This window comes from Scyliorhinus torazame, chromosome 21 (assembly GCF_047496885.1).
Source record: "Scyliorhinus torazame isolate Kashiwa2021f chromosome 21, sScyTor2.1, whole genome shotgun sequence".
Classification (NCBI taxonomy): Eukaryota; Metazoa; Chordata; class Chondrichthyes; order Carcharhiniformes; family Scyliorhinidae; genus Scyliorhinus; species Scyliorhinus torazame.
This window is the reverse complement of record NC_092727.1, coordinates 97,412,465-97,436,806: the sequence shown is the minus strand read 5'-3', so window position 1 is coordinate 97,436,806 and position 24,342 is coordinate 97,412,465. Positions and strand designations below refer to the sequence as shown.

General features: G+C 46.0%; 1 protein-coding gene across 6 annotated transcripts in view; it reads right to left on the bottom strand.

Moving 5' to 3' along the window:
* The window catches only part of atxn7l3a (ataxin 7 like 3a), a 60,157-nt gene extending 46,556 nt beyond the window's left edge, over positions 1–13,601 (bottom strand). For 2 of the 6 annotated variants that reach the window (XM_072487107.1, XM_072487110.1), the window contains exons 1-5: positions 13,189–13,601; positions 8,380–8,482; positions 6,179–6,377; positions 4,574–4,706; positions 2,255–2,426 (exon numbers count right to left, since the gene is read on the bottom strand). In XM_072487107.1, the coding sequence (XP_072343208.1) occupies positions 2,255–2,426; positions 4,574–4,706; positions 6,179–6,319 (446 nt within the window). In that variant the 5' untranslated portion in view covers positions 6,320–6,377; positions 8,380–8,482; positions 13,189–13,601. Of the gene's footprint in view, positions 1–2,254; positions 2,427–4,573; positions 4,707–6,178; positions 6,378–6,574; positions 7,552–8,379; positions 8,483–13,188 lie in introns of those variants that run through there. The other 4 variants (XM_072487112.1, XM_072487113.1, XM_072487108.1 and 1 more) reach the window with 3 other exon arrangements.
* Between the last annotated feature and the right edge of the window lie 10,741 nt (positions 13,602–24,342).

Genomic DNA, 24,342 nt, shown 5'->3' with positions numbered 1-24,342 from the left:
CCAACATCTCCCTGCATTTCTTCTTCACTTCAGCAAAGTTCATAGTCATTTTATCTGTAACCGCAATTAAAATTAAGGGCCCACGTGGCAGCAGGGTGGCGCAGTGGTTAGCAATGCTGCCTCACGGCACTGAGGACCCAGGTTCGATCCTGGTCCCGGGTCACTGTACATGTGCAGTTTGCACATTCTTCCCGTGTCTGCATGGGTCTCACCCCCACAACGTAAAGATGTGCAGACTTGGTAGATTGGCTACGCTAATTTGTCCCTTAATTGGGAAAAGAAAAAGAATTGGGTACTCTAAAAAAAAATTTTTTAAGAAATTAAGAGCCGAAATCATCCTCAGAAAATGCCTGACCATTTTATTTGTCAAAACACTTGATGTGATAATACCGCTTTGGAATTCAGCCGTCAGGAGACAGAAAAAACGCACAATTTATTAATATCATCTCAATGATGGTATTGGTACAAGAATAAGACTTGGGGTAGTCCCCACTCAGCCCCATCCCTAATCCCCAGCAAGTAAAATGGATTTAATCCTATATTATCAGCGCAAGACCACATCACCTGTTGCACAACAAGTAACACTCTGCGGACTTTAAAAAAAAGAAAACATTCAAGGCTGATTAATCTGGTTAAAGCAAAAGGGAAAGTCACTGTTCGATAAACTGAATGCAGATCATAAACCAATCATTTACAGGGGAACACCCATTACTACAGCTGCTGCACCCAAACTCACTTAATTCAAGCTATCAACAATTCAAAATGTTGACTCCAATTTACATTGCTTAACTCGCGTTACCCACGCATTCACATTTTAGCGCAAACTTCTGTAGCTTGGCAGGCTGGGCACCGCGAAGTGGCATCATTGGTTTTCTGCACAAGTGGGTATCACTGAGGAGACAGTGGTTTGAGGAAGCACCTACTAAATGATCCCATTGAAACTGTTAATTATATTCAGCTATTGGACATTAAATGGTGAATAATATAGATTGGGTTTGGAGGTGTGGGTTTGTAAACCATGTCTCTGTAAATAAAAGCTTTCAAGTGTTTAGAAATTAGGTTCCAATTCTATCCTTCATCAATTGGCTGGCTGGGGGAGAACAGAAATCACTGAAAAAATGAAAGAAAAGCCTGGAAGTCCAAATACTTGTATGTATCCTGCATTGCAGACTTTGAATTAGCTCAATATGAGCTGATATCCAAAGCCGTTTAGCAAGTCAGGCAACTGGAAATGATCATACTTCTACCCTATGCTTAGTACTGCTACATCACCAATCCCAATCTAGCATTCAGATGTACCCTTTATATGTCACTCCCTCAATATCACTTATCCCAACCCAATCTTGAGAAATCACCGAGAGGTTTATGGGGTGACCAGATGGGAGCTTATGAAGAGTTACAAAAGTGAAAAATATTTTATCATTATTTACATTAAGACGTCGATAACAAATTTAAAATAACTTTTTAAAAAGGTGTTAGAAAAGAATGTCCTCTTCCAAAGTTCTCAGCTACAAACATTTGTTAAAGTAAATCCCTAATACTTTTGTTAAAAAATCAAATACTTGAGGGCGGCATTGTGGCGCAATGGTTAGCACTGCTGCCTCATGGCGATGAGGCCCCGGGTCGTTGTCCATGTGGAGTTTGCACATTCTCCGTGTCTGCGTGGGTCTCACCCCCACAACCAAAGAAGTGCAGGGTAGGTGGATTGGCCACGCTGAAATGCCCCTCAACTGGGAGAGAGAGATTTGGGCACTTTAAATTATTTTAAAAAAGAAAATCAAATACTTGCTTGAAGGAGGGAAATAAGCCGAGAAGTGGGATTAGGCTATATGTATCACGACGAAAAACAGGAGCACAGGCCCGTGGTTCAAAATGTCCCATTTCTTTTTTGTATCATTCGGAATTGGGATTACGTAAGATAGCAAAGATGCCACGAACAAGAGGACTGAAGAAGTTAGCCCACAAAAATATACAAACTTCTTCCATTCTGCATTGTTCATCTGAATAATGCAGGACTGAACCACATCAGAAGGTATACTTCACCACAGGTCAAATTAAACAACTTGAAAAGCTGAACAAAACCCTGGAACCAGATCAGTCAAGGATGAGAAAGTATGAGAATAGTTGTAAGTGGAGTTAAGAACCAGAACAGAAAATACACTGAAGCGTATGCAAGTTCACATTTTAAACTGCAATTGCCTTTTAGATTAACCGCTCAAACTCAAGAGAATCATAGTTCTGGCAGTTAGCTGACCTCCTGTTTGCAATCCGACTGCTGTTACGACCCATTCCTAAACACTTTTCCAGGTGAGGAGCAAAGCGAGAGGCAGCAATACTACGACTACAGTTTGGACATTCACACTCCTTGTTCTTCCACTGGTTGTAGACCTGGCCAAAAATGTCCACACCCGGCTGGTCCACAATTTCTGAAACACATAAGCAAATATCTCTAACTAGTGGATTGAAAAACATTGCCAATGTGATTATCCTTCCCTCTCTCTACTGCAATTCACAACAAGCTTAAAACCCAGTGCTGTCTTATTTTGGCAACAATAAACCTACAGCTGCAATCCCAACAGCAGTCTAAATACTAACATGCAACCATTCTCCCTAATCCCACCTTCAAATCCTTAGAAATGACCTGATCCTTTACCCGCAAATATAAATCCTAACCATCCTACCCTTTCTGCTAACAGTCCACTGACATTGAACTGAGACCAAAAGAGATCTGTGCCATTTCCCTTCAAGGAAGGCTTCACATTTCCCCCACGAGATGCATTGACTGCTTGATTTCTTAGAGTTTCTATGGCAGCAAAAATATTTTAATCGCTATGTGATCCATTATCAAAGAAATGCTGGATGGATAAAAATGCAGTCTCTTCCTGGGAAAGAAAAAAACGACTCTTGGATTTAGTCCAAGAATGGTCAAGGACATAGGCATGTTTCCTCCTCTTATGAAATGATGTGCTGGAACACCCCTGGCTTGAAAAGGAAGCCTAGGGTGAATCTCGGGCATCTGAGGTAACCCTGACATGCCTTTATATAGTATATGGATATAGGATATAGAATGCTTTTGGAACTTACTGAAAGGCTATATCACAATGCCACACAAGATGGAGCTGCAGGTTGGCGCAGTGGTTAGCACTGCTGCCTCCCGGCACTGAGGGCCCGGGTTCGATCCCGGCCCCAGGTCACTGTCTGTGTGGAGTTTGCATTCTCCCCGTGTCTGCGTGGGTTTCATCCCCACAATCCAAAGATGTGCAGGTTAGCTGCATTGGCCACGCTAAATTAACCCTTAATTGGAAAAAAAAATAGAGTACTCTAAAAAATTTTTGAAACAATGCCAGATAAGCTGTGAATGGAATGCATTCTTCATTCAATAAAGCCTCAAAACTCCAAAAAAGCTCCACCCACTAGTTTTCACCTGCTCTTCTGAAAACACCAAATCATGCTCATAGTTCTAGGGACACTAAACTATAAGATCCTCACCAAGACAGAACCTGTGATAATTCCAGCAAGAGGATTTCATTCTGTATGCAATACATAAGAAACACAAACTTATAAAGTATAGTACTTGGAGGAAACAAGGATTTCCTGACAAACCTTTACATCCTTGTACAAGTGGGTAGGTTTTTGCAGCATTACAGATCAGAGGCTGCACTTTAGATTATGATTTTGGTTGGATGCAGAGGCAGACCACCAACCCTTTCATAGACCCTAAACATAACATTGCAACTTTTCCTTAAAGTGGAAGGAACAGTTAGAATAAAATTAAAAGGCTGTGGGTTTTAGATATGATCAGGAGTCAAATTAGCCAATGGGGACAAAAGGCGAAACCTGGATGATGAAATACACTGTGAGGGGTGCATTTGATAAACTTCTTAATGGGCCGGAGTTCTTGCAAATCCCTCCTCTCGATAATACAAGGCTAACGAACTGTACAAGGATAACCAAAGAATATGTAATTGTCTTGATTTAAGATACTACAGCAATTTAGAAAAATTGTACGGTGATTACCAATGCCTATATTAAATGCTGCATTAAACACTAGTTATTGCTCAATTAAAACAGCGGACATTATAAGGAACCACAGAGCAAGATGTTAGCCTGAGCAGAATGCAGTCTTTGCCGAAGGAGTCTCTGAAATGTTTTGAAAAATGCGACCTGCCATGTTTTCTCCCTTCTGAAACAGTCACCACTAACTAGCTCTCAATCATCATGAACTTTGTTAGCGAGTGTTAGCCTGCCATTGGCTCAATACCCAAACATTTTTTTCAGCACGTAGGAACTTTAGTTCATTTTTCTTCATTCTGCTCTCAGGACTCCACAGTCAATTACGCTATCCCATCGGCCACCCAGAGTGAGATGAACTAACTCAGCATTGAGCAAGTCTTGAACTGGGATGCCCCTGATGCTCAGCACCACAGTGGTGTATTTTCTTTATTCACTAAGCCCATGTACCAATCGTTCTCTACCGATGCTCCCAATTCTCGCCAAAGAACGCTGAACTCAAAACAATCCTTCCTTAATTATTCAAGGCAAGTATCCATCCAGTCATACCAAACCCACTTACCAAAATCCTTCATGCTGTCTGGGTCCGTTTCATCCAAAAAGAAATAACCACACTTTACAGCTCGGTGCACCTCAAAACAAAGTCCCAGACACGCATCATCTACGAGATCAGAATAGATCTCATGAGCTACGGCCTGAAACACAAAGCTCACAGGTAAATGGAAAGAGATTCACAAGGAAAATACTTATTAGGGAGGCTAACTGGTGCCGCCTCAGACAGGACAAAGGAAGCCGACCAGCCTCGCTTCCTTACTAAGGAAGCTGGTTTCTAATCAGTTCCTAATTTTTTTATCAATAGTCTTCACAAAATGAGAAATAATTTTCAGAAACATAATAAGCTGTTTAAATCAAAAGAATTTCTTGGTTTCAGTCCCTGTGCAGTCTTCTCCAGTGAAGCACTGGAATGCTGATTTTCTGCCAGTAGAGCACACCGCACCAACTTACTTTATTTAGTGGGGGTATTCCTGGACATTTAACCACTTGCACATTTTGTGCTGACCTCTTAATTCCACAATAAATTGGGACACCCATCACATCACTGGCATCTACTGGAACCAGCACCATGTTGCAGCATATTCCAACGAGTCTTCTGCAGAAAAGAGCAGGAAACCACATGCTGGACACAGAAATAATGCCAATGTCCCAAATGAGCTGAAAGTTGATGACACACTGAAAATATTAGATTTACCATTTTTCTGTTGAATTTACGGATATATCAGGATAACAATGGATGGCAGTCAGGCTGCTTGCTTGCACGCACAGAAGGCTCAAACAATCATCCTGCTATTTAAACTCTATAGATCATGATTACACCATTTTGATAACTCCAGCTCATGCTTTCAAATGCCTGAGTGACATCAGCCACTCCTTTAGCCACCTCTTTTCCCATTTTGACAATAAAGTCAAGTACATGGGGAAACAGAAGAAACAGCAACTTTGTGGTTTATTCAGCAGAACAATTCGGAGACCCTATGGAAATGTCACAAGTAGAGGCAATGCGCGTGCAGGACACATGATGAGCCTCAAGTTCACAATGTTAGTCAAGGAGAGGGATAGAACATCAGCAATAGGAATAGGCTATTTGGTCCCTCGAGCCTGCTCCGCCATTCAATAAAATGCCTGAACTTTACATCAAATCCACCTTCTTGGCATATCCCCATATCCCTTGATACCCTGCAAGTTATCAATCTCAGATTGGAATATACCCAATGTCAGAGCACCCACAGCCATCTAGGGTAGAGAATTCAAACGATACACAACTGGCTGAGTAAAGAAATTCCTCCCCAGTTCAGTCTCAAATGGCCCCCTTATCCTGAAACTATGTTCCCGAGTCACAATGGTGACCATGCCTCTTTAAGGAGTCTAGCCTTTGTGGCAGACTCTCAGTGAATAATCAGGAATTACTGTTTAAAATAAAAATGCAAAAGATGAAGCAACAGAATACACGGATATCCAGCATTGAAGACAGAACCTTTATTCATCAATTAAGCAAAAGTGCATCCTCAACATAAAGAAGCGTGTGATAAACATCAAAATAATTCAACGCTGGAACAATGAGCAATGAAATGCAGGGATAGAGAACAGAAGAGGGTGTTGTGGTACTGGCCTGCTCTGCAGAACTTTCAGGAGTGGCATCAAACTCCATGGCCTGGTCACTGTGCTCTCTGCTCATCTGCCTCTGGTCTCGTTTCAGCTGCCGCCAATATTTCTGCTTCTTCTCCGAAGATACCCGCTTCAGCTTGGGCATGGCTGCAGAGTTCGCACACAACAACCTTCTTATGAACTGACTAATCGCATCATCTGTTCTGTTAGGTTAGAGAACAGAAAATTAGGCCTATCTAAATTATGCCGAGAAGCTGAGCAAAATTATTCCAAGCTTAGTCAGTGCGAGTGGTCCACCTGGGCAGATTCAATTCCCAGTGACAGGCACGCACCCGGTGACTAGCACGTACTTTAGAAGCACTGACTAAAAGTAAAAGATCGAATCAGTTAGCGTACTCACCAGTCAATCTGGAGCCACTCTATTCATTTTCCATATTTGAGGAGCAGGCAGATCTCTGGATGATAACCTTCGCTTGAGCCAAAGAAAAATCTCCTTCAAAGTTCAAGATCTGCTCAAAGTTTTCTTTCCTCTGACCCCAGAATGCTCTAAAATGTAAAAAGCCGGCGTTGTCCCATTGATCATCTGCCGGGGGATTGCCAGAGTGACAAGCTGACTTTGAAATTATCCGTCATCCCTGAACAGGCGCCGGAATGTGGCGACTAGGGGCTTTTCACAGTAACTTCATTTGAAGTCTACTTGTGACAATAAGCGATTTTCATTTCATCCTTGGAGACCATGTTCAACTCGCTGATCAAGAATCTGTACACTCAGTTACAGAGAACAGCAGACATCTGTGAACGAGCTTCACAGCAGAACACCAAATGCCTAGGACTGAACAAAGATGACTGGCCAGGTAAGAGAGTTCAATGTATCCCCTCAATTAATTGCAGAATATGGCATCATTGCACGATTAAATCTTTGGCCAAATCTGTGGTTCTGAGTTTCCATTCATAGAATGTTACTAATAAACAGGAAAAATGAATTCTCATTGCATCTTGCAGGCTAAATCCAAACAGGTATCCTTGCCTGTTTCTCAGAATAGCAAAGCTTAAAAGATGAAGAAAAAGGACTCCTTAAACAAGGGAAGTGGACACCGTGCTGGTTTCTACTCCACATCATGGCAGTCACAGTATCAATGCAAGCCTTTTTTTGGTAGTGTGGGTCAGAAGTAAAAGGCAACAGGCAAAGACCACAGCAAATAAAGGACCTCCCACATGAAGAAGCTAGTGTCAAGTTTGGTAAATAAGAAGAAACTCAGAAATATCCAAGAGTTGGTCTGTCACGAGGATGAATATGAACGAAGACCATTCCTGCTGTATGTTCCACGACAGGCATCAGAATTAGAATGTTAACACATTCAGAGATTCAAACTGATTCTGTAGTAGGAGAAAATGGTTATTTCACTGTTGTAGTTGACTAACAGCAGGATCACCAAGTTTATAGGTACCAGTGGAACCTGTAAAATTGGTGCCCTGGAGAAGCTCAGCTTCCCAGCAGATAGTTCAGCTACATCTGCTGACCCAATTTCATCTGTTGCCTCAGACACAAAACCAGTACCTTAAACAAATCCTTAGAAATGTGGTTCAGGTGAAGGGAGATAGTCTACGAGTGCAGGGCATGCACAGGGAGAAATGGGGTCATTTATTGACAAAGTGGCAGACAGACTAACACGGAGGAAAATAGACACATGAGAAGAGAAGAGAAGAGATGGCTGGAAGTGTGTTCAGACTGTAATGAAACGAAGGGGTACTGAAGAGGCATCAACGACAAGAAGAAGTTGGGTGAAGTTTACAGTCATAAGAAAAGCCTGAAACACACCCCAAATCACAACAGGAATAAAACAGACATACACACACAGTAACTAGAAAACTATCGGACGCAATTCTGCAACAGGTGATGCAAATCCATGGTTATGGCTCAAGGGATCATGAGGTAACTCCCATATTTACTGTTTTGCATTTATTATTCTGTTTGATCGTACACACACGCACACCACAAATATTCCTTCATGGAGCACATTTGCATAGCCTTTCACAGAATTCAACCCCAGCAAGCGCATACTCACTCAGTCAGCACAGGCATCATCACTCACTGCATATACACGCTCCTGCACCCGTTAAAGCCAATCAGGTTTGTATGCACAATCATAATGTATCAACATTTTTACTGAGACAAGGCCAACTCCCAAGTCTCCCCCTCCTTACCTCAGATTTGCTGTTGTCCGGGCCAGATATTGACATTTCCTCCATTTTCATTGGCAATCAGTACTCTGTACTAATTCCTTTCTACATAGTAACAGGGTAGTCACTGAGGAAAAGGAAAGATAATCCGTTAGGTTAAAATGAACATAGATTTGAAAGCTACACTAAAACTATTTGGGGATGGGGGTTATATTCTACTCTACATGGTATACCACAGATAAAGTAACAAAACCGGGAAGCTACCATATTAGTTGTCCTCAAAGACATTGCTATTATCCTCGTCACTCCACTGATATTACTTAAATCTACATACCTTGTTGCAGTGTTCATAATGTAATTGAGGCTGCCAAAATTTGGTATTAAATGTATTGAAAGATCTACAGTCGGTAAAGGAATAAATCAGAACTGGGGCAATCGGAGAGGTAAGTCTTAACTTGGCAGGCCTTGCACAAAGGTGGTGTTTTACGTGTTGCATTGATCGGCAAGATGTGGTTGTGATTACACATTGATCACAAGAAAGCTGAATCAGTGTTTAGCATGCCTAGCAATCTTGATTTGTAAAAAAAAATCATGACAAACCTCTGTTGCAAACTCAATGGTCCTGCGAGAGGGAGTTTTTCTTTGTTCTTTATTCATTTACAGGGTGTGGGCATCACTGGTTAGGCCAGCATTTATTGTCCATCCCTAGTTGCCCTTTAGAAGGTGGTGGTGAGTTGCCTTCTTGAACCTTTGAAGTCTTTTTTTTAGAATACCCAATTATTTTTTCCAATTAAGGGCAATTTAGTGTGGCCAATCCACCTACTCTGCACATTTTTGGGTTGTGGGGGCGAAACCCACGCAGACACGGGGAGAATGTGCAAACTCCACACGGGCAGTGGCCCAGAGCCGGGATCGAACCTGGGACCTCAGCAGCTGTGCTAACCACTAGGCCACCATGCTGCCCTGAATCATTGCAGTTTTGATGCGTAGGTACACCCACTGTGCTGATGTAGGGAGTTCCAGGATGTTGTCCAAGCGACAGTGAAGGAACGGCGATATATTTCCAAGTCAGGGTGGTGAGTGACTTGGAGGGGAGTCTCCAGGTGATGGTGTTCCCAGGTATCTGCTGCTCTTGTCCTTCTAGATAGTAGTGGTTGTGGGATTGGAAGGTGTTGCCGAAGGAACCTTGGTGAGTTATTGCAGTGCATCTTGCAGCTCCATGAAGGAATATTTGTGGTGTGCGTGTCTGTACGATCAAATATGGCTACCACTGTTCGTCGTTGGTGCATGGTTTGAATGTGTGTGGAAGGGGGAGCAATCAAGTGGGCTGCTTTATCCTGGATGGCTTAAAGCTTCTTGTGTTGGAGCAGCACTCATCCAGGCAAGTAGAGAATATTCCACTGCACACCTGACTTGTAGATGGTGGACAGGCTTTTTTTTTGGGGGGGGGGGGGGGGGGGGGGTCAGGAGGTGAGTTACTCATAATAGGACTCCTAGCCTTTGACCTTCCCTGGTAGCCACGGTATTAATATTACTTTTTCAGTTCAGTTTCTGATCAATGGTAACCCCCCAGGATGTTGATTGTGGAAGAATTCAGCGATGGTAATGCCACTGAATGTCGTGGGGCGGTGGTCAGATCCTCTCTTGTAGGAGATGGTCATTGCCTGGCATTTGTGTGGAACAAATGTAACTTGCCATTTGTCAGCCAAAGCCTGGATATTGTCCAGGTATTGCTGCATTTGGACATTATGAGGAGTCGTTAATGGTGCTGAACATCCCCACTTCTGACCTTATGATGGGAGGTCACTGATGAAGCAGCTGGAGATGGTTGGGCCTAGGACACTACCCTACCCTGAGGAACCCCTGCAGTGATGTCCTGCAGCTGAGAAGGTTGACCTCCAGCCACCACAACCATCTTTGTTTATGCCAGGTATGAGTCCAACCAGCAGAGAGTTTTCCACGATTGCCATCGACTCCAGTTTAGCTAGGGTTCCTTGAAGCCATACTGGGTCAAATGCTGTCTTGATGTCAAGGACAGACACTCTCACCTCACCTCTGGCATTCAGCTCTTCTGTGCATCTTTGAACCAAGGCTGTAATGAGGGCAGCAGCTGAGTGACCTAGGCGGAACTCAAACTGAGCATTCGTGAGTAGGTTATTGCTGAGTGAGTGCCACTTGATAGCAGTATTGATGACTCCTTCCATCACTTTGTTGATGATGGAAAGTAAACTGATAGGGCGGTAATTGGCTGGGTTGGATTTGTCCTGTTTCTTGTGTACAGGACAAACCTGGGCAATTTTCCACATTGCCGGGTAGATGCCAGTGTTATAGCTGTACTGGAACAGCTTGGCTCGCAGTGCGGCAAGTTCTGGAGCACAAGTCTTCAGTACTATTGCCTGAATATTGTCAGGACCCATAGCCTTTGCAGTATCCAGTGCCTTCATCCTATTCTTTTTTTTCTCCTAAAAATTGAGTACCCCCAATTCTTTTTTCCAATTAAGGGGCAATTTAGCATGGCCAATCCACCTACCCTGCACATCTTTGGGTTGTGGGGGCGAAACCCACGCAAATACGGGAAGAATGTGCAAACTCCACAGGGACAGTGACCCAGAGCCAGGATCGACCCTAGGACCTCGGTGCCGTGAGGCAGCAGTGCAACTCACTGCGCCACTTTGCTGCCTGCCTTCATCCATTTCTTGATATCATGTGAAGTGAATCGTATTGGCTGAAGACTGACATCTGTGATGCTGGTGACCTCCGGCGGAGACCAAGATAGATCATCTATTCGGCAATTCTGGCTGAAGATTGTTGTGAATGCCACATCTTTGACTTTTGCACCTATGTGCTGGGCTCACTAACGTGAACTGAAGTCTTAGATCTCAAAATGAGACCAGAGATACTTCACACTCAGCCACAAATAACTCCTCAAAAGCCAATGTCCTGCCTGTAGAACGTGTGGGAAATCTACTAGCAGTCTGTGCTGGGAGATTTTACGTGGTTGAACAGGAGATTCTAAAGATCCAGGGACTTAGAAGTCCAGTGAGTTCCTATGAGGAATATGTGTGTATGGATAAACATAAATCCAGCTGCGTGTTCTCAGAAGTTCAGTTTGGAGAATTTTGAACTTGGTGATGGATATCCAGGTGCACCAGGTTTAAAAATCATAATCTGGAAACAATCAGGCCATTCTGTTTACATTTTAAAGAAACAAATAGAGCCTTCCTGCCCAGGACACCACTGGTCCATCCCCGGCCTCACGGCCCACCCATCCAGCCCCGGCCTGTCTGGACATCCACCCCTCCAGCCCCTCTGTCTGGACCACCCCTCCAGCCCCGGCCTCTCTGTCTGGACGTCCAGACCGCCCGGTCTCTCTGTCTGGATGTCCACCCCATCCGTCCTTGGTGTCTGGACATCCACCACGCCTCTCTCTGTCTCGAGGTCCACCGCGCCCGGCCTCTCTGTCTGGACGTCAACAATCCTCGGCCCCTCTGCCTGGAGGTCCACCAGCCGCGGACTCTCTGCCTGGAGGTCCACGAGTAGGGCAACAGTAGCAAGCACTGTTGCTTCCCATGCCAGGGTCCCAGGTTCGATTCCCGGCTTGGGTCACTGTCTGTACGGAGTCTGCACATTCTCCCCGTGTCTGCGTGGGTTTCCTCCAGGCGCTCCAGTTTCCTCGCACAAGTCTGAAAGACGTGCCGTTAGATATTCTGAATTCTCCCTCTGTGTACCCGAATAGGCACCAGAGTGTGGCGACTAGGGGCTTTTCAAAGTAACTTCATTGCAGTGTTAATGTAAGCCTACTTGTGGCAATAATAGAGCATTATTATTATTACCACCCCCGGCCTCCCCGCCTGGAGGTCCAGCAGCCCCGGCCTCCCCGCCTGGAGGTCCAGCAGCCCCGGCCTCCCCGCCTGGAGGTCCAGCAGCCCCGGCCTCCCCGCCTGGAGGTCCAGCAGCCCCGGCCTCCCCGCCTGGAGGTCCAGCAGCCCCGGCCTCCCCGCCTGGAGGTCCAGCAGCCCCGGCCTCCCCGCCTGGAGGTCCAGCAGCCCCGGCCTCCCCGCCTGGAGGTCCAGCAGCCCCGGCCTCCCCGCCTGGAGGTCCAGCAGCCCCGGCCTCCCCGCCTGGAGGTCCAGCAGCCCCGGCCTCCCCGCCTGGAGGTCCAGCAGCCCCGGCCTCCCCGCCTGGAGGTCCAGCAGCCCCGGCCTCCCCGCCTGGAGGTCCAGCAGCCCCGGCCTCCCCGCCTGGAGGTCCAGCAGCCCCGGCCTCCCCGCCTGGAGGTCCAGCAGCCCCGGCCTCCCCGCCTGGAGGTCCAGCAGCCCCGGCCTCCCCGCCTGGAGGTCCAGCAGCCCCGGCCTCCCCGCCTGGAGGTCCAGCAGCCCCGGCCTCCCCGCCTGGAGGTCCAGCAGCCCCGGCCTCCCCGCCTGGAGGTCCAGCAGCCCCGGCCTCTCCGCCTGGAGGTCCAGCAGCCCCGGCCTCTCCGCCTGGAGGTCCAGCAGCCCCGGCCTCTCCGCCTGGAGGTCCAGCAGCCCCGGCCTCTCCGCCTGGAGGTCCAGCAGCCCCGGCCTCCCCGCCTGGAGGTCCAGCAGCCCCGGCCTCCCCGCCTGGAGGTCCAGCAGCCCCGGCCTCTCCGTCTGGAGGTCCAGCAGCCCCGGCCTCTCCGTCTGGAGGTCCAGCAGCCCCGGCCTCTCCGCCTGGAGGTCCAGCAGCCCCGGCCTCTCCGTCTGGAGGTCCAGCAGCCCCGGCCTCTCTGTCTGGGGGTGTCTCTGCTGTTTCCTCGCCCTCTCTGCCAGGCCGCCCAGCCCCGAACTCCGCCTCTTTCCTCAGGGCTGTTACCTGCAGATGCCTCTCTAGCGCCGCTGCTTCCGGACCAATCAATCGTGGACGGTGCAGCTCTGCTGCCCGGCAGCGCCCCCGACCCCAGAGCCCTCCTGCATCTCGCTCCGTCCCGAACAGAGTCGCTTCCGATCGGCTCCCGGCGCGGCTCCTCCTCCTTCCCCCCCCGCCCGCCTCTCTCCCTCTCTCTCTGGGCGCAATCGCACTTCAAAGCCCAGCTGCCATTTTGCAGAGCGGCGTATCCCCTCCACACGGAGCTGTCACGCTGCAGGAGGCGTCGAGATGGCGGCGGCGGCCGCTCGGATTCCCCTCCGCCGTCTTCCCTCGTCTCCAGGGCCGAGCCGGGGCCGCGTTCACGCCGCCGCTGATTTCCTCGGCCCCCAAGGCCGCGTGCAGCCAAACCTGAGAGCGGAAGCGCGTCGCCGTCCCGTCCCGCCCCCTCGCCTCCGATCCCGGGATTGACAGTCACATCCACCAATGGCGGGACGCCTTCGCCCCCTTCCGGCCAATCACCTGGGCTGGGGCGGGGCCGGGTTTAGTACCCGCCCCCGCCTGGAGTGCGGGGATGAGCGGGTGGCAACGGGATCTCTCAGTTCAAGTTTGGTTGCACAGCGCGAGGAAGAGCCCCAGGAATGGATATTGCTCCATCCTGAGAGTACTCAGGAGCCAATATTGCTGCTCGGTCCTGAGTACTCAGGAGCCAATATTGCTGCTCCAGCCCGAGAGTACTCAGGAGCCAATATTGCTGCTCCAGCCCGAAAGTACTCAGGAGCCAATATTGCTGCTCCAGCCCGAAAGTACTCAGGAGCCAATATTGCTGCTCCAGCCCGAAAGTACTCAGGAGCCAATATTGCTGCTCCAGCCCGAGAGTACTCAGGAGCCAATATTGCTGCTCCGTCCTGAGAGTACTCAGGAGCCAATATTGCTGCTCCGTCCTGAGAGTACTCAGGAGCCAATATTGCTGCTCCATCCTGAGAGTACTCAGGAGCCAATATTGCTGCTCCAGCCCGAGAGTACTCAGGAGCCAATATTGCTGCTCCAGCCCGAGAGTACTCAGGAGCCAATATTGCTGCTCCAGCCCGAAAGTACTCAGGAGCCAATATTGCTGCTCCAGCCCGAGAGTACTCAGGAGTCAATATTGCTGCTTCCAGCCGGGCTGGTTTAGCACAGTGGTTTAAATAACTGGCTTGTAAAGCAGACCAAAGCCAGCAGTGCGGGTTCAATTCCCGTACCAGCCTCCCCGAACAGGCGCTGGAATGTGGCGACTAGGGGCTTCTCACAGTAACTTCATTCGAAGCCTACTTGTTACAATAAGCGATTTTCATTTAATTTCAATTGGGAGCAAACGTTGCTGCTTCCAACCCCAGGGTAATAAGGAGCGAAGTTTGCTGCTTCCAACCCCAGAGCTATAGGAATAAATGTTCGGCACGGTAGCATAGTGGTTAGCACTGTCGCTTCACAGCTCCAGGGTCCCAGGTTTGATTCCCGCATGGGCCACTGTCTGTGTGGAGTCTGCACATCCTCCCTGGGTCTGCGTGGATTTCCTCCGGGTGCTCCGGTTTCCTTCCACAGTCCAAAGATGTGCAGGTTAGGTGGATTGGCCATGCTAAATTATCCTTCGTGTTCAAAAAGGGTTAGGTGGGGTTACGGGGATAGGGTGGAGGTGTGGGCTTAAATGGGGTACTCTTTCCAAGGGCCGGTGCAGGCTCGATGGGCCGAATGGCCTTCTGCACTGTAAAATCAATGATTCTATGAAATGTTGCTGTTTCCACCATGAGCTACAGGAGTAAATGCTGCTGCTTCCAATCCCAGGGTAATAACCCAGGGGCAGCACAGTAGCATAGTGGTTAGCACAATTGCTTCACAGCGCCAGGGTCCCAGGTTCAATTCCCTGCTGGGTCATTGTCTGTGCGGAGTCTGCAGGTTCTCCCCGTGTGTGCGTGGGTTTCCTCCGGGTGCTCCGGTTTCCTCCCATAGTCCAAAGATGTGCGGGTTAGGTGGATTGACCATGCTAAATTGCCCTTAGTGTCCAAAATTGCCCTTAGTGTTACTGGGTTATGGGGATTGGGGGGGGGGGGGCTTGGGTAGGGTGCTCTTTCCAAGAGCCGGTGCAGACTCGATGGGCCGAATGGCCTCTTTCTGCACTGTAAATTCTACGATTCTATAAGGATAAAATTCTGCTACTTCCTACCCTAGAGATATAGGAACAAATGTTCCTTCTTAAAAGCACAGGGTAATGAGGAGGAAAAGCTGCTGCTTCCATCCTCCAGGTAATGAGGAGCAAATGTTGCTGCTTCCAACGCCAGGGTAATCAGGAGAAAATGTCACTGCTTCCATCCCCAAAGCTATAGGAGAAAATATTGCTCATTCCAGCCCCAGAGTGTTAAGGAACAAATGTTGCTGCTTCCCATCCCCAGGTAAAAAGGAGCAAATGTTGCTGCTTCGAACTCCAGAGTAATCAGGAGCAAATGTTGCTGCTTCCCATCCCAGAGTAAGAAGGAGCAAATGTTGTTGCTTCCAGCCCCAGAGTAATAAGGAGCAAGTGTTGCTGCCTTCCATCCCAGGGTAATGAGCAAATGTTGCTGCTTCCAACTCCAGAGTAATAAGGAGCAAATGTTGCTGCTTACCATCCCAAGGTAAAAAGGAGCAAATATTGCTGCCTCCAACCCCAGGGTAACGAGCAAATGTTGCTGCTTCCCATCCCAGAGTAATAAGGAACAAATGTTGCTACCTCCAACCCCGGGGTAATAAGGAGAAAATGTTGCTGCTTCTGACCCCAGGCTAATGAGGAGGAAACACTGCTGCCTTTAACTCAGGATAACAAGGACCAAGTGTTGCTTCTCGAACCCCAGGTTAATAAGGAGCAAATGTTGCTGCTCCAACCCCGAGAGTAATTAGGAGCAAATCTTGGTGCCTCAACCCCCAGGGTAATAGGGAGCAAATGCTGCTGCTTCCAAGGCCAGGGAAATAAGGAGCAAATGTTGCTGCAGACTCAGGGTATAATGAGCCTGGCAATCCCACAGGATCTGAATCCAAGCCTTCCCTGGCCTCCATCAATCCTCATCTACCCATGCAAGTCTTTCGAGCTACAAAACTGGATTAGTATCCAAATCCCAGTGTTGGACCCACTGCACAATCCTGTTCGCTGAACTGCTGCAGCAGAAATCACATCTCACTCAAATGGGAATATCTCTCATTTGGTGCACAGTGACCACCCCGCCCAAACGGTGACGGAAGGCAAAGACGTTTTACAGATGAGCTGAGATTTTATTTTATTCATTTACCGGGTGTGTGTCTCCCTGGCTCGGCCACCATTTATTTCCCATCTCAAATTGCCCTTGAGAAAGTGGTGGTGAGCTGCCTTCTTGGTGTGTACATCCAAGTTGCTATTAAGGAGTTCCAGGATCCTGCCTTGGGGAAGCATTGAGATTATGCACCATCCTAACATCGGAACAAAGGGGAAAAGTACAATCAGTCCCTCATGAAGTATTTTTTTCCTGAACTCCCTTTACTCTCAGCAAAGAATCAGAATTCTGAGTTTCATTTGCGCCTTCTGTGTTGTACTCGTCTGCATTCTTTCTGAAGGGAAGTAAAATATTTGGGTCGGGCAATTCAATGTGTAACACTTGTATTTACGATAGTAACTACTGCACAACGTAACTTCACTGTTTATTTCGCTGATGTAAGCAAAAATGAGTATTGTTTACAAAAAGTGATCATACAAAACATTTCATTCAAATGCCCTGAATGTAAGATTATAAAGAAGTATGTCAAATCCTGGAGAAGCACAGAAATGAATAAAGTTGTAACCTGAAACTGTATTTCTTCATCATATCATAGATATCATAGAATTTACAGTGCAGGAGGCCATTCAGCCCATCGGGTCTGCACTGGCCATTGAAAAGAGCACCCTACTTAAGCCCACACCTCCACCCTATCCCCGAAACCCAGTAACCCCACCAAAACCTTATGGACACTAAAGGCAATTTAACATGGCCAATCCACCTAACATGCACATCTTTGGACTGTGGGAGGAAACCAGAGCACCCTGAGGAAACCCACGCAGACATGGGGAGAACGTGCAAACTCCTCACAGACAGTGACCCAAGCCAGAATCGAACCTGGGACCCTGGAGCTGTGAAGCAACAGTGCTTACCACTGTGCTACCGTGCCACCCATTCTTGCTGAAGAAAAGCCAGAAAGTACAGCGCACACAATCCTTCAGCTGAAGTTAGCAGAAAACAAAATCTGCAAGAACCTTGATTGCGGCACAGGATAGTTGGATATAAATTAAGAAATCACCGCACACTAAATACACACCCAAAAAAAACAATTATCACACCGGATCTTTGAAGAGAGCTATGCCAGATTTCACCGGTTATCTCCAATGGGCTCTTGCTGTGTGCAAATACAATGTGACAGGCCAATTTCTGTGTTGAGATCTGAAAAGAAAGCGGTCGACGAGAGGAGCTTGTAGAAAGATACTGAGAGCAGTTTGTAACTGGGTTCCTGTTGAAAAATCTAAACAACCACTTCTGAATGAGTGCTAAGAGAATTTTATTTGGGTGACTCTTCACTAAAAACTGTGAGGAACATATCATGATGGCCCAATATGCCACATTTTATACTCCCGTGTGCTTATAAAGCAAAATGCGTAGTGGGGTTTTCTAGATGTCACAAATGCAACATTTTTATTGTATCCTGGCATAAGGAGCAATAGAGATCCTGTACTCAATGACCCTTTACTCATTTACAAATGCCCTGCACTAATGTATCAATTCATTTGCTGACTTGTGACTTGAACCAAATACAAGTGTCATGTGAGTGGCCATTTAAGAAAGTTTTTTGTCTTATCGCATGGCTTCAGTGATGTCATTTTGTGGGTGGAGCTGGGTGATTGCTGTGGACTAAAGGAGAAAGAAGTGTTTTTCCCTGTAATTCGATATTTTCATTTCAAAAACTGTTCCACAAGTTATTGGTTGTGGCTACCTGCTTTGGTAACTTGATATAGTTTGCTTTCTGGAAGGAGTTTGAATCTGCTGGTTGAGACTGGATCAGAATTTCAGGAAAAAGACCAGTCTCATTCAAGTGAGAATGCAGTGTGCTGCGCCACGCCCTTGAATAGGGGTTTGGTTTATTGGATTGTGTTATTGAATTGGAACAATTGAGTGGGAATTCATTAAGTGTTATACATAAATTACTGTAGCTCTGCGTGTCTTTATGTCTGTAATTAATGAAAATTCTTGCTGTGTGTTTTATATATATATAAACCTGTGACTAGGGAGTCTGATGAATCACACTTGAGGGGAAGGCTTTTGTGCTCATCCTAGCCAAATTCAACATATAGGTTGTAGGTCAGGTGAACTCCATAATACACTTTGTAGTTTCTAGGCCCTGGCCCATAACAAATTGAGGCACGTCCAGGATAAAAGTCTATCTTTCTTGATTGGGTTGGCTTAGTCAACTTATACACAGTGAGGGGTGAGTATACTTGTGACCGCTTCCTAAAACAAAAAGTGGGAATCAATATCTTTTGACTATAATCGATGTGTCTACTAGGTTTCCAGAGGCCATTCCAGTGTGCAGTATTACAGCTAAAAAGATTGTGGAGGAGTTACTTAAATTGTTTACTAGATATGGATTTGGATTTTGTTTTTTGTCACATGTACCGAGGTACAGTGAAAAGTATTTTTCTGCAAGCAGCTCAACAGATCATTAAGTACATGAAAAGAAAATACATAACAGGACAACACAAGGTACACAATGTAACTACATAACACCGGCATCGGATGAAGCATATAGGGGTGTAGTGTTAATCAGGTTAGTCCATAAGAGGGTCGTTTAGGAGTCTGGTAACAGCGGGGAAGAAGCTGTTTGTGAGTTTGTTCGTGGATGTTCTGACTTTTGTATCTCCTGCCTGATGGAAGAAGTTGGAAGAGTGAATAAGCCAGGTGGGAGGGGTCTCTGATTATGCTGCCCAATTTCCCCAGGCAGCGGGAGGTGTAGATGGAGTCAATGGATGGGAGGCAGGTTCGTATGATGGACTGGGTGGTGTTCACGACTGTCTGAAGTTTCTTGCGGTCTTGGGCCGAGCAGTTGCCATACCAAGCTGTGATGCAGCCAGTTGGGTGCTTTCTATGGCATTTCTATGGACTACCTACAGAAATACAATCGGATCAAGGATCAAAGTTTACCTCAAGGTTGTTCAACGAGGTTATGGATAGCTTAGGAGTAAAACAATTTAAATCAACTGCGTACCATCCAGAATCGCAGGGAGCGTGAGAACGGTGGCATCAGATGTGAAAGACAATGTTGAGGGCTTATTGTCAAGATTATCCAGAGGCTTGGGATAAAGCAATTCCATTCGTACTGTTTGCAATTAGGGATGCACCTAATGTGTCAACCAAATTCAGTCCTTCTGAACTAATTTTTGGTCATGAGGTAAGAGGACCACTTAAATTGGTAAGGAGCAATTGATGAGTGAACAGCCTGAAACTACATCATTGGATTACATGTCAAATGTTAGGGAATGGTTAGAAACAGCAGGTGAATTGGCTGGACAACATTTAAAAGTTGCACAGCATGTGATGAAACAGAAAATGGACAAAAAAGTCAAATTTCGTAGTTTTGCTAGTGGAGATAAAGTTTTAGTATTGTTACCAGTGATAGGTGAATCTTTAAAAGCAAGGTTTTATGGACCTTATCAGATTGAAAGGAAATTGAGTGAGGTGAATTATTTGGTAAGAACGCCAGGTAGAAGGAAAACTCACCGGGTGTGTCATGTGAATATGCTTAAAACGTATTTTGAAAGAGGAGAGCAAAAGGAGGAGGTTTTAGTGATTCTAACACAAAATGAAGAACCAAATCCAGATGACCCTGAATTTGGCATTCCTCAAATTAAATTTGATAATGAGGATGTTCTTAAAATTGGGATAAATTATTGAGTTACCTTCCAGAGGAAAAACAAACTGGCCTGAAAGAGTTATTAATATCACATGGGCAAGTTTGTGGAAATAAGTTAGGAAGTACTAAAATGGTGATACATGATGTAGATGTGGGAAATGCTGTTCCAATTAAACAATATCCATACAGACGTAACCCTCTAAAATTGGCACAGGTTCAAAAAGAAGTTAAAATATGCTTAAAAATGGCATAATTGAAGTGGGTTGCAGCGAGGGGAGCTCACCCATAGTGATGGTACCAAAACCGGAGGGTACCCAACGCTTGTGTGTGGACTATAGAGAGATTAATGCAATTACAAGAACAGACTTTTATCCTATCGCATGGTTGGAGGACTGCATTGAGAAGGTGGAACAATCAGCTTTTATCTCCAAACTGGATTTATTCAAAGGTTCCTGGCAGGTACCTTTATCCGAAAGGATGGAGGAGATTTCAGCTTTTGTGACTCCAAACGGTAAATACCAATTCAAAGTTACGCCATTTGGCATGAAAAACACCCCAGCCACATTTCCACGGTTAAACAACAGTCATTTCAGGATTACCTAATTGTGCGGTGTACATAGACGATCTTGTGATTTTCAGTCAGACATGGAAAGAACATTTGAAGCACCGGATGGAATTATTCGATCGACTTCAGGAAGCGGGGTTGGTAGTAATGCTAGCCAAAAGTGAGTTTGGAAAAGCCCAAGTCACGTTCCTTGACCATACAATTGGACATAGACTAATGGTCCCATGGAATGTGAAAAAAAATGTTATTGGGGAGTTTCCAATACCCTCAACACCAAGGGAAATAATGAGATTTCTTGGCAGGAGTGGGTATTACTGTAAATTTGTGCCGATTTTTAGCAGTGTGGTTGCTCCACTGACGGACTTGAAGAAGCGTAACAAATTTCAGTGGACGGCGGAGTGTCAACAGGCATTTGACGGCTGAAGGCTGTGGACGTAGGGAAGTTGTTTCCATTAGCAGGGGAGACTAGGACCCGGGGGCACAGCCTTAGAATAAAAGGGAGTCACTTTAGAACAGAGATGAGGAGAAATTTCTTCAGCCAGACAGTGGTGGGTCTGTGGAATTCATTGCCACAGAGGGCCTTTAAGACAGAAGTTGATAAATTCTTGAATTAAGGGCTATGGAGAGAGAGAGCGGGTAAATGGAGTTGAAATCAGCCATGATTGAATGGTGGAGTGGACTCGATGGGCCGAATGGCTTTACTTCCGCTCCTATGTCTTATGGTCTTAACCACTGCTCCTGTGTTGGCCACTCCAAATTACACAAAACCATTCAAGGTGGCTATCAATGCGAGTGATGTGGGCATAGGTGCTCTTGGAAGAAGCCAACAAAGGAAGAGAGCAGCCTATTGGGTATTTTTCCACAAAATTTAAATGATCACCAAAAGTATTCAACAATTGAGTATGAGACTTTGAGCTTGGTAACATTTTAACATTTATGTTACCAGCAATTCGTCTGAAACAATTATATTTACTGATCATAATCCATTGACGTTTTTGGAGAAATTCAAGAATATAAATGCCAGGCTGTTTTGGTGGAGCTTATTATTACAGGCATTTAATTTAAAATGTACACATGTGGAGAACGAGAAAACATGATAGCCTATGCTGTGTCACGAATGTGATGCAGAGAAGCAGGTTTGATGGTGGAAGACAAAGAACTAAAATCGACTGTATTATTGTAAATGTTTACCTGTTTTGATGTTTTAAAATGTATGTATGTTTATTGTCAAGTGTTAGGAATGGGTAAGTGGGGCAGCACGGTGGCTCAGTGGTTAGCACGGCAATCACATGGCGCAGAGGTCCCAGGTTCGATCATGGCTCTGGGTCACTGTCCGTGTGGAGTTTGCACAATCTCCGTGTTTGCATGGGTTTCGCCCCCACCACACAAAGATGTGCGAGGTAGGTGAATTGAACACGCTAAGAAATTGCCCTTAATTGGAAAAAATGAATTGAGTACTCTAATATTTTTTTTTTAAAGGAATGGGCAAGTGAAAAGGTGAAAAATGAAACCATCTTGGAAGTTGATGGGCTTTTTTTCTTGGGGGAGATGTTATGTGACTGACCCTTTAAGAAAGGTTTTTTTCTTATCACATAACTTCAGTGATGTCATTTTCTGTGTGGAGCTGGGATGTGAGGTGATTGGTTTCAGTTTCAGTTTGACTGCTGTGGACTAATAATTGTTTTCCCCTGACTTTCTATATTTTCATTTCAAAAACTGTTCCACAAGTTATTGGTTGTGGCTTCCGGAAGGAGTTTGAATCTGCTGGCTGTAACTGGATCAGAATTTCAGGACCAGTCTCATTCAAGTGAGAATGCAGTGTGCTGGGCCACACCCTTGAAAAGGGGGTTTGGTGTATTAGATTTTGTTATTGAATTGGAACAGTTAAGGGGGAATTCATTAACTGTTATACATAGATTACTGTAGCTGTGTGTGGTGTCTTTGTTTGTAATTGATAAAAAATTCTTGCTGTTTATACATATATATGTTAACTATATTCTTAGAATAAACCTTGTTTTGATTAAAGTGTCTGGGGAGTCTGATGAATCACACCTGAGGTGAAGGCTTTTGTGCTCATCCTAGCCAAATTCAACATAAAGGTTGTGGGTCAGGTGAACTCCATAATACACTTTGGAGTTTCTACGCCCTGGCTCATAACAAAAGCTATTGGAGTCAGTTCAGTGGGCTAAACAGCTAGTTTGTGATGCAGAATAAGGCCAGCAGCGTGGGTTCAATTCCCATACCGGCTGAGGTTATTCATGAAGGCTGCGCCTTCTCAACCTTGCCCTTCACCTGAGGTGTAGTGATCCTCAGGTTAAACCACCACCATTCAGCTCTCCCCGTCAAGGGATAAAGCAGCCAATGGTCATCTGGGACTATGGAGATTTTACCTTACCTTTATTGGAGTCTAACTTAGAGGGCCCTATTGCTTAAATCACAAGGCAACACACATGCCAGTTAAATTGAGATTGGAGCCATACCTTGTGTGTCACTTTCTAAAACTAAGTATTTTCTTTTCACTAACAATTATTGCACATCCCTGTTAGACTTTTCTTCTCAATGTCATTGCCCTATAGAGAATGGCCACCTCATTTGAAAGAGTAAAGATGTGATGTTATAACAGGACGATATGGATGAGCAGCACAGTGGCAAATGGAATTTAACCCAGAAAAGTGAGGTAATGCATTTTGGGAGGACTAACAAGGCAAGGGGATATACAATGAACGGTAGGACCCTCAGAAGTACAGAGATCAGGGGGCTCTTGGTGAGAAAATCCATAGATCCCTGAGGACTGTAGGACAGTTAGATAAGATCATTAAGACATTTGGGATACTTGCCTTTATTAGCCAAGGCATAGAATATAAGAGCAGGAAACGTAGGGCAGCACAGTAGCATAGTGGTTCGCACAGTTGCTTCCAGCTCCAGGGTCCCAGGTTCGATTCCCAGCTGGGTCAGTCTGTGTGGATTCTGCACGTTCTCCCCATGTCTGCGTGGGCTTCCTCCGGGTGCTCCAGTTTCCACCCACAGACCAAAGATGTGCGGGTTAGGTGGATTGATCATGCTAAATTGCCCTTAGTGTCCAAAAAATGTTAAGTGGGGGTTACTGGGATAGGGTAGATACGTGGGCTTCAGTAGGGTGCTCTTTGTAAGGGCCAATGCAGGCTCGATGGGCTGAATGACCTTCTTCTGCAATGTAAATTCTATGACGAAGCTGTATAAAATGCCGGTTACACCACAGCTTACACACCATGTGCAGTTCTGGTCGCCACACTACGGGAAGGAAGCGATTGCACTAGAAAGGGTCCAGAGGAGATTCAGGATGTTGCTTGGGCTGGAGTGTTTAAGCTCCGACTGCAGAGGCTGGCGTTGTTTTCCTTGAAGAGAAGGCAGAGGGGGACCCGATTGAGGTGCATAGATAGGGTGGATAAGAAGGAACCTTTCCCCTTAACGGAGGGGGATCATAGATTTAAGCTACGGGCCAGGAGGTTTGGAGGGAATGCGAGGAAAAACCTTTTCCCTCAGAGTGGTTGGAATCTACAACTCACTACCTGAAAGGGTGGTAAACGCAAGAACCCTCATACCAAGTATTTATTGAGCACTTGAAATGCCATAGCATACGAGGCTACAGGCTAAGTGCTGGAAATGGGATTAGAGTAAATAGGTGTTCGATGGTCAGCACACACGAT